This window comes from Chiloscyllium plagiosum, chromosome 2 (genome assembly GCF_004010195.1).
Source record: "Chiloscyllium plagiosum isolate BGI_BamShark_2017 chromosome 2, ASM401019v2, whole genome shotgun sequence".
Lineage (NCBI taxonomy): Eukaryota > Metazoa > Chordata > Chondrichthyes > Orectolobiformes > Hemiscylliidae > Chiloscyllium > Chiloscyllium plagiosum.
The window spans coordinates 116,220,156-116,231,212 of NC_057711.1; the positions used below are offsets into that span (position 1 = coordinate 116,220,156).

Consider the following 11,057-nt stretch of genomic DNA (forward strand, 5'->3'; position numbering starts at 1 on the left):
TGAGTGTGTGTGAATCAGGGTGAGTGAGTATGGGTGAGGATGTGTGAGTGGGTGTGTGGGTGAGGGAGTGTGGGTGGGTGAGGGAGTGTGAGTGAGGGAGTGTGGGTGCGTGGATGGGTGAGGGAGTGTGGGTGCGTGGTGTGTTTCTTGTGTGCATGCGGAAAGTGGTCTGTGGGTCAGGGAGCTGGATGGGTATGTGATTATGATGTATGGGGTTCTTAAGCGTGTTTGGGTGTCTAGGTAGTTGGTAGGGATTAGCAACATAGCTTGTGTTACTAACCTGAAATTCCCGAGGTTTGGATTAACGACTGGGAAATGCGAGTTCAAATTTCATTACAGCTGCTGGGAAATAAGTCTGAAATTAAAAGAGTTTATCAGTAACGGTGCCCATGAAACTTCCAGGTTGTCAGAAAAATCCATCTAGTCATTAATGTTTTTGGGGGGTAATGAAATCTACCACCTTTACTCTGTCTGACCCACATATAAACTCCAGGTTATAGCAATGTGGCTGACTTTTAAATGCCTGGCAAGCCTCTCAGTTGTATTCATAAAGGTGACTCTTCTCAAACACAGTTAGTGATGGGCAATAAATACTGGCCCAGCCCACATCCTGCGAATGAACTAAATGAAAGCACTGTTATATAGAGGCAAGGATGAAAATGCAATTCTTCCTGGTTGTTCAAGATGTCGCAAGTCCAAAATAATTGCTGTATCAGGAGTTGTAACCTAAACCATCTGTTGCAAGGCTTAACCAAGTTAGCAATGTTGGAAATATCTATGATGTTATCACTTATAAACTTTGGATCAGATTGTGCCTATAATGTGATTGAAGCTGATCCCTAGAATGTGGTCAGTAAACGCAGTTAGCTGTCCGATTGGTTACATCAGAATTGCCCTTGAAGTCACCTTTGGTTTCTTTAAAACAAAAATTCCATAGACTGAGATGAATGTTAAGCTGGGTTATAGCTTTCTCATTAGAAGCTGTGAAAACTGCATGTTGGTCCCTGTCCAGACATTCTCCTCACCCACCCCCCAACCTCATCAATAATTCTTTCTTCTAAGGTTACAAGGAGAACAATTCAGCTGTCATGTCAGGAGTTGGTCACCTACTGAAATTGACCCAATATCCCAATGATATTAACATCTACAACAAAGTTTATATTTGAAAAAAAAAATTACTGTAATAATAAAGAGAGACGGAAGTTTCATTTAAATAGCACCTTTCATAAAATCATAGAATTTTACAGTACTGAAGGAGGCCTTTAGACCCATTGTGTCTGTACTGGCTCTTGAAAGATCTACCCATTCTCTCGTCCTATCTCTGTAAGCCTCTAAGTTATTCATTTTCAAATATATATCCAGCTCTCTTTTGAAATCTCCCATGGAATCCGGCTCCACCACTCTCCCATACAGCACATTCTAAATCCTAACAACTGAGTAAAGAAGTTTCTCATCATCTCATTCCTAAGTCTCTTGCTGACAATCTTGAAATTGTGACCATTAGTTACTGACATACCACCTAGATGAAATAGAATATCCTCCTTTACCCTGTCAAAATTGTTCATAATTTTGAACTTCTCAATAAGGTCACTTCTTAATCCTCTCTGCTCCAAGGAAAATAAGCCCAATCTCTCTAATCTTTTCCTGTATCAAAAATCCCTCATTCCTGATATCATTCTGCTTTGACTCTGCAGGGCTCTAACATCCTTCCTTAAACAAAGTGCCCAGAACTAAACACAGTACTCCGAATGCGGTCTGACCAATGATTTAAGGTTTAGCGTCACTTCCTAAATTTCATCCTCTATACCTCTATTTAGAAACCCAAAGATTCCATAAGCCTTGTTAACAACTATCTCAACTTGCCCAGACACCTTCAGAAAATTATGCACATGAACCCCAAGGTCCACCTGCTCATTTACTCCCCTCCATGTTGTACCATTTGAGCCTGTATTGTCTCTCCATTTTCTTCTACCAAAATGAATTACTTCACATTTCTCTGCATTGAAATTTATCTGCCAGGTATCACTAGTCACTGGCTTCCATTCTGAGAAGGACCCTTTTATCTCCACTCTCTGCTTTCTGCCAGACAGCCAAGCTTCTTTCCATGCTAGTACCTTGCCTCTAATACCTGGGCCCTTATCTTACTCAGTAGCCCATTGTGCAGCACTTTATAAAAGGCATTCAGGAAGTCCAGATATATAACATCCATTGTCTCTCTCTGGTCTTACCTGCTTTTTACCTCCTCAAAGAATTCTAACAGATTTGACAGGCGTGACCTGCCCTTGATGAAAGCAGACTGACTTTGCCCCATTTTACCATGCATTTCCAAGTAATCAGAGATCTCATCCTTCACGACAGACTCCAAAATCTTATCAACGACTGAGGTCAGGCTAATCAGCCTGTCTTCTATGACTAAGCCAGTTCTGTATCCAACTTATTAATCCACATCTGCATGTGAGAATCTTTTAAAGACCAGTTCATTAGAGTTTAGGAGCAGCACATTCCTCTGAAAGTGATTTACTCACATTTGGAAAAATATGGACTTATTAGCAATAGGAAACATGGGTTTGTGCAGGGAAGGTCATGTCTCACAAAACTTGATTGAGTTTTCTGAGGAAGTGACACAGATAATTGATGAGGACAGTGTGGTAGATGTTGTGTATGTGGATTTTAGCAAGGCCTTTGACAAGATCCCTCAGGGCAGGCTGATACAAAAGCTGATGTCACACAGGATCCATGGTGAGCCAATAAGTTGGATACAGAACTGGCTTAGTCATAGAAGACAGGCTGATTAGCCTGACCTCAGTCGTTGATAAGATTTTGGAGTCTGTCGTGAAGGATCCTTCCTTAAACAAAGTGCCCAGAACTAAACACAGTACTCCAATCTATATGCCCTAGTTCCGGTCTAATATTATGGTAGTTAGCCTTCCTTCAGTTTAAATCTTTCACCTGAGTACTACGCTTATCTTTATCCATAAGTAGCTTAAAACTTAGGGAATTATGGTCACTATTCCTGAAATGCTCTTCTACTTCCATCACCTCGCAGATCCTTCCCCAGTACCAGTATGGCATGGCCCCTTCCCTACTTTGACTATTTGCATATTGTCTCAAAACAACATCCTGGGTGCATCTAACATGCCCTATCTCTCCCTCCCCGCAATCCAAGCCCCTGGCATTAAACAAGTCTCAGTCATTATAGGGGAAATTAAAATCCCCCACCACAACAACACTGTTGTTTTTATATTTGTCCATAATCTGTCCAACTCTCTATTCTTCTGTCTCCTGTTGGGAGGCCTGTAGTACACTTCTATCAAAGTGATTGCACCCTTCCCTATTCCTGAGCTCTACCCATATGGTCTTGCTGGATGAACCCTCCAAGGTGTTCTCCCTCAGTATTGCTGTGATTTTCTTCCTTATCAATAATCCCCTCCCCACCTCTTCTACATCTCTATCTCGTATGAAATATTTAAATGCTGGAATGTTAAGCTGCCAGACTTGTCCCTCTCTCAATCAAGTCTCTGAAACAGTATGTATCAATCCAAGCTCTAAGTTCATCTGCCTTACCCATCATACTAAAACAATGCACCTGAGATCTCCAGTTTTGCCATGTTCAGTAACATCTCTCTGTCTGATCTTCCTCTTAGCCTTGCTGCCCTTCATCTCTGACTCCTCCTCAGTCATTATACTTGCTGACTATTAGTCTGGTTCCCACACCCTGCCACACTAGTTTAAACTCTCCCAAGTGGCAATACAAAACCACCCTGCCTGGATCTTGGTGTCCCTCCAGTTTAGGTGCAACCCATCCTCTTGTCTCATCTGCTCCAGAAGACATCCTAATGATACATGTACCTGAAGCCCTCCATTCTACACCAGTTCTTTAGCTACGTATATAATTGTATTATCTGCTTATTCCTAGCCTCACTGGCATGTGGCACGAAGTAATCCTGAGATTACAACCCTAGAGGTCCTGCTTTTCAACTTCCTATTTAACTCCCTGAGCTCCCTTTGGAGGATCTGATTTCTCTTTCTGCCTATGTTAGTATCAACCACTGGCTGCTACCCCTCTCACTTCAGAATATCTTGTGCCCTCAGATATCCTTGACCCTAGCACCAAGAGGCAACACAGCATCCAAAAGTCTCCCTCGCAGCCATGGAAACGCCTGTCTGTGCCCCTGATTATAGAGTCTCCATCACTCCAGTTTGTTTACACTTTGACCTGCCCTGCTGTACAACATTGCCTGTTGTGGTATATCTGATATGGCTTTTGTGCTGCTTTCTCCTGAGAAGCCATTCCCACCCACCCCCCACAGTCTCCAAAACGGTATATCTGTTTGAGAGGGGAACTGCTACAGGGGACTCCACTGCCTACCCACGCTTACTCATCTTCTTGGTAATCACCCATCTCTTTGTATCAGCCCTTACTGGTGGTGGGACCAGCTTGCTAAACGTGCTATCCACACCATTCTCAACCTCAGGGATGCTCCATTGTGAGTCCATCTACAGTTTCTGGCACTCTATGTGGCAAATCAGGAGCTGCAGCTGAACACATTTCCTGCATGCGTAGTCACCATGGACACTGGAAGTCTTCCTGATTTCCCACATATTGCAAGAGGAGTATTCCATAAGGCTAAGTTTTCCTGCCATTTTGAACCTCATCAACCAAATCAACCTTATCGATCACAGACAAAAATCCAGGAACTAATTATGCAACCCACTATACACTCATACACTTAATGGTCAGGTCCTAAGGAGTGTTGGAGACCTTGGAGTGCAGGTTCATAGCTCCTTCAAAGTAGAGTTTCAGGTAGATAGGATAGTGAAGAAGGTGTTTGGTATGCTTTCCTTTATTGGTCAGAATATTGAGTACAGGAGTTGGGAGGTCATATTGCAGCTGTACAGGACATTGGTTAGGCCACATTTGGAACATTGTGTGCAATTCTGGTCTCCTTCCTATTGTAAGGACTTTGTGAAACTTGAAAGGATTCAGAAAAGATTTACAAGGATGTTGCCAGGATTAGAGGATTTGAGCTATAGGGAGAGGCTGAACAAGCTGGGGTTGTTTTCCTTGGAGTGTCGGAGTCTGAGGGGTGACCTTATAGAGGTTTATAAAATCATGAGGGACACAATAGGGTAAATAGACAAAGTCTCTTCCCTGGGGTGGGGGAGTCCAGAACTAGAGGGCATAGGACAAAAAGTATTTTATCTCCCTCCAGGCACTACTTAGTCAGCGTGCAAACCTGGTTCCTGAGCAGTCAAACCTACATGGTGACTGAGCCAGCTACTGCCAGAATCCCACTCAGTGGCTTCTCACCAGCTCTCTCTGTTACCTCCTCACTCTCCAAAGCCTTCCCTCCATCTACAAAACTGAGCTCAACTCCATAATACCTCGAACTCAGAACCATCCAAAACAAAGCATCCTGCTTGTTTAAACACTTATTTCCTCCATCACTGACGCACTGATGTAGTTCAGGAATTCATCGAGGCTCCTTTGACATCACCTTCCAAAACATGTGACCACTCTATCTAGAAGATCAAAGGCAACAGATGATGAGCACACTGCCACCTTCACGTTCCCCACCAAACCATGTGCCAACTGACTTGGAACTGTATCACCCATTTCCTTATTGTTGCGAGTCAAAAACCTGGAAACGGCATTGTGGGTCTACCTATGCCCCAAGGACTGCAGCAGTTCAAGTATGCAGCTCACCCCCACCTTCTCCAGCGCAATTAGGGATGAGCAATAAAAATTGTCCTAGCTAGTGGAACTCTCTCACTGTGAAAGAATATATTTTTAAAATTATATATGTTATTTTTCATCAGCCTTGTCAACTTTATTGTCACTTTGCATGACTTGGTTATATGAGCTACCAGTTCTTTCTATTCCTGGCATCCCTCTTGTTTAAATTACTTCTCTTGATCGCTTCCAAAATGCATCACATTACACTTCTCTGAGTTATGTTTCTGTGCCATGTCTCTGCAGGATCTATAGGTTCCTTTTCCCATCTCAGAGGATAACATTGGCACCTCTGAACTGTAATGACTGCTGACGTCAGTGGATTGAATTTCCTTCTGTTGAAGCTAGACATGTAAACAAGTGCAGATTGGTCATGAGCAGATGTCTCTGCACAGAGATGAAATGACTGCCCCTCCACACTCTGTTTGTGTGTGTGTGTGTGTGTGAGAGAGAGAGAGATGGAAACCTGCCAGAGGATCTGCTATGCCTCTTGTAATAAGCTTGTTCTTTGGAAAAATCTTTTTGAAGAAGATTATTGCATTTGCAATCATGCAACTGTCTAGTTTGATCTGCTGATAGCCATGTTTTTAGAAACTAAGATTCAAATAGCAGCTGTAGGAATGAAGAGGTGCATAGTTCTTTGAACGTGGATTTGCAGGTAGACAGGATGGTGAAAAAGGTATTTGGCACATTTACATTCTTTGAGAACATTTGAGTTTAGGAGTTGGGAGGTCATGTTGCAGCTGTACAGGTCATTGGTGAGGCCACTTTTGGAATGCTGCATACAGTTCCGGTCACCCTTCTCTACGAAGGATGTTGTTAAACTTGAGAGGGTGCAGAAAAGATTTACCAGGATGTTGCTGGGACTGGTGGGTTTAAATTATAGGGAGTGGCTGAATAGGCTGGGGATATTTTCCCTGGAATGTCAGAGGCTGAGGGTTGACCTTATAGAGGTTAATAAAATCATGAGGGGCATGGATAGAGTGAATAGCTCAGGCCTCTTTCCTAGGGTGGAGGAATCCAAAGCTAGAGAGCATAGGTTTAAGGTGAGAGAGGAAATACTGTATTTAAAAAGGACCTGAGGGGCAACTTTTTCATGCAGAGGGTGGAGCGTGTATAAAGCGAGCTGAAAAAGGAAGAAGTTGAGGCAGGTGCAATTACAACATTTAAAAGGCGTTTGGATGGGGACATGATTAGAAAGATATGTGCCAAATGCTGGCAAGTAGGATTAGGTTCGATTGGTATGTCTGGTCAGCGTGAACAAGTTGGACCGAAGGCTCTGTTTCCACGCTGTATGACTCTGTGACTCTATATCCACAGAAATTCATTTGATTAATGCAAAGGCCATTCAGCCCCACTGGTTCTCATGAGCCCTCTCCCTCCCTACTTTATGTCCGTCTATCAACATTTTCTTCTATTCCTTTTTTTCTTCTGTGTTTTGCAGTTTCTTTTCAGATCAATTTTGTCTCAACCTCTCCCCACGATAGCAAATTCCACATTCTCGCGAATGTCTGGATTGAGAATTTCCTCCTGAATTCCCTTCTGGATTTATTAGTCTCTGGTTTTTGGCCCCTAGGTTCAGCCACCCACACAGTATTAACATCTAAACCTTCAACCTACTGAGCACATCATAAATTTGAAGACCTCCATTGGGTCACCCTTTGGCCTCCCCTTTTTCTTGATTAAAATAAATAAGTTTCAAAAGAAAAATGCAGAAAATGCTAAGATTAATGTTTCAGGTAGGAAATAGGTTATAATTTTTGGCTTTTTATTAGTCTTTCAATCACATTGCACTTCCTTACTTCTTTGACAAGCCCTCTAAATCTCTAAGATCTCCAATTCTGGCTTTTTTGCATATCTCCCCATTATAACCATTCCATCACTAATGGCTGTAACTCAGGTACTAGGCTGTGAACTCTGAAATTCCTGCCCTCAACTATTCCATCTCTCTCTGCACCTTTCAAAATCAAAAATCACACAACACCGGGTTATAGTCCAACCGATTTATTTGAAACCACGGGCTTCCGGAGCCTCACTCCTTCTTTAGGTAGCTCCTTTCAAGACACTTCATAAAGCATCTCTCTTCAGTTGTCATTGTATCTCCTTATGTGGTTTAATGTCGAATTTTGGCTGTTAACATTCTTGTGGTCCAGCTTGGGACATTTTACTTTCAAGATGGCAAGTTAGTGTTTGGTTCCATCTCGATCTTCTCTGTTGCTACTGACCGGTCCGCTGTGTATATCCTGCATATTCATGTTTGGTTGTGATCTGCAAATAAAGATTGTTTCAACACTGTATGCCACTATATTATAGAATAGCATCTAGGATTGGTCCTGGATATCCAGGGCATTGGGTATGTAGAAGTTGTACTGATCTCCCTCTCTTTTGCCCTAGATCCACATGAAAACAATGCCTGCTGCTATGTACAGACTGCTGACTGCGCAAGAACAACCAGTTTACATCTGAAAGGGCTGTCACGATGACCCAGTGTGCAAAGTGGATATGTCTGTGTGGTTTGATTGTGTTAATCATTGCTGCCTTCCTGCAGCAGCAGAAACTACAATATTTTTTATTTAAACATGCTTGGTTTGACAAAAAATCTGTTGAAAAAACTTTGATGCCTTTCAGAGATGCAGCTTTGTTGGTTTATATAGAATTGAACATAAATATATTCCCACAGACTTAATTCTCAGTAATCCACAAATAGGCAAAATAACGGAGCACCTATATAGTTTGATGTTATTTAAGAGTGAACCTTTCACAGTAACCATTTCAGCCCCATTGATGACGTCATTAGGAAATGTTATTTAACCTAAAAGAACTGACTATGAGCATTTAGAAAATTGTGAAACTTGTATTACGGAGTGTGTTCTACTAAGAATGACTCAGAAACATCCAAATTTTCATTGCTGGCATTTAAAAAAAAAAATTCCCAATGTTTTTCCTGATTTATTTACCATTCCTTCCCTGAGACATTCCCCAGACATTGATGTGTTGTTTAAAGTAGTTGTTATTTTGAAAATATTAATTGGTTTTGTTTTCTTCTATTTCAATATTTTAAAGCCATTTACTGATACACTGTGTGAAGCTAAGATCATTCCATTGACTCCACTTTATAAAACAAAAGGCTGTGGGACATAATTATCTTTGCTAATTTTAACAAATCTGTAGCCAAGATTATAAAATGGGGAACACTATTTTATACTCAGGTCTATTTTTTTTTCTGTAAGCATAAAAATCAGCAAAGAGAGGCAAATACCCCCCTCCCTAAATATGTTTACATTATTCCTTTATCTGTAATTTAAAACTACATTGGCACGTTCTAGTTAAACTATGTTTTGTTTTGCAATGTTATGGTGCGGGAGGTAAGAATGGTTTTGAAGAGGATTTTTGGGTGACTTAGAAATATGATATTGCGAGTAATATTTTCACGTCAGGCACCCTGCCTTCATATTCTACAACCTGAAATCTCATTACTTAACTCCCTACATGGCTACTGTGGACATCTAATTCCGTGTAAGAGAATTTTACATGCACACTCCTGCCCTTCACGTGGAGAAAAGGCTAGGATGCAGCCATTATTTCATCCTGAGTGTGATGTTGTTTCACTCAGAAAGCATTGGTTTCGCACAGGAAGTTCCGCACTCCACTTAAATTCATTACTTAGACATATTGAACCACCTGTACAGTGCTGTGGGATTAATAGCTGTCAGCTTTACAGTGCCATGATTTATTTGGTAGCCTGCACTTTAAGGTCTAACATTTCTACTTGATGAGGACAAGTTTAGGTAGCCATGTAAATAGCTCTTTAGAAGAAGTGATTTCGAAGTGTACAAGGTGTCTTTTCATAGCAAGAGTTCACACACCACACTGAAGCAGAAAATACGAATCTTAACGTCTGCAGCAATTCAATGTGAGCATAAGGTTAGCCTAAACTGGGCAGTAATTATTAGGTAATTAAAACCACTGGGTTTATTTCCATTTGATTAAGGTGAAGATGAGATCTAATTAAGACTTGTTATGTATCCTATCAGCACTAGTTTCACAGTCGCTAACATCATGGTAATGGAACATCCGTTTCATTCCTCATCTGTGGAACTGAGTTAGAGCTGAATAGTTTATGAATGGAATTGTCAAGGTTCACCCCCTACTCCAGATCAACATCACCCTGTTTACATGCAAATCAAAAATATTAACCTCACTTAGAAACCTGTCAGACTTTGTAGCATCATTACTTGAAGTAATTATAATGGCATGGCACAAACTAATGGGTTTCAGTCATCCAGTGACTTGGGTGTTGATAGTTTGTAATCAGATATCTGCAGCTGCTGACGTGAACTTAATGTAAATATCTTATGCAATCCTAGAACATAACATTTTTTTTTGTCCAGTGGTGCAATAGCAAATAACATTAAACATCAGGAAGTTATAATGCTGCAGTGTAATAAAGCTGTTCCTTGTAAAGTTATGTAACAGTTATACATTTCAACTAATGTATTAATTACGATTGTTGGAATAATGCACTTCTTATGAATGTAGTTCCTATTCCAGTGTTTGTTTTGTCATAAGTTCAGATTTTTTTTGGTGTTTATGATGCAGCCACAATATTTGTTTATTTATTTTACTATTAAGGATATATTTTGGGGTTGGGGGGAGGGAGCAAGGGGGACAAGAGTCGTGTGTCTAATGATTTACATTCCTTTTCCCATTTTTCCATGTTTAAAACAAACGAAATTCCATAAACTTGTTGCAACGGGCTAAATATTGGTTATTCTCTTTTTAAAAGAAGTAAATGCTTTGTAAGGTCGATCAGATAATATATAAATACAATCTATATGTATGTATACATATATATATCCTAACTGGATTATGGGGAGAGGGGGGAGACTTTCTTCACAATGGGGTCGTTATTAACTCTTGAGTGGTGTGACCAATTGGGTCTAGTGATTAAAGGGGTTGAAGCTGTCTTGAAGTCTCAGCGTCCTTTATTAAGGAATGTGGGATGCCAAGGCATTACCGTAAAACAGCCCATTAGATGGAGTAGGTGCAAGAGGAACGGAGTCAGAATGTAGCTCTGGAAAAGCACTGCGGGTTAGGCAGCATCCGAGGAGCAGGAGAGTCACCGTTTCAGGCATAAGCCCTTCATCAGAGCTTATCACATTCCTAATGAAGGGCTTATGCCCAAAACGTCAACTCTCCTGCTTCTCGGATGCTGCCTGAACTGTGTCTTTCCCAGTGCCACAGTTTTCGACTTCGACTCCGACTCTCCAGCATCTGTAGTCCTCACTTTCTCCTAGCAGGAAGAAAGGAGCCGAGTGGATCG

At 41.2% G+C, this 11,057-nt stretch overlaps 1 protein-coding gene across 6 annotated transcripts in view; it reads left to right on the top strand.

The window, feature by feature from the left end:
* Positions 1-10,857, top strand: part of LOC122563194 (amyloid-beta A4 precursor protein-binding family A member 1-like) — a 200,554-nt gene extending 189,697 nt beyond the window's left edge. For all 6 annotated transcript variants that reach the window (XM_043716738.1, XM_043716774.1, XM_043716757.1 and 3 more), the window contains one exon: positions 8,129-10,857. In XM_043716738.1, coding sequence (XP_043572673.1) covers positions 8,129-8,200 — 72 coding nt within the window. In that variant the 3' untranslated portion in view covers positions 8,201-10,857. The remainder of the gene's footprint in view (positions 1-8,128) is intronic.
* The last annotated feature ends 200 nt before the right edge of the window (positions 10,858-11,057 follow it).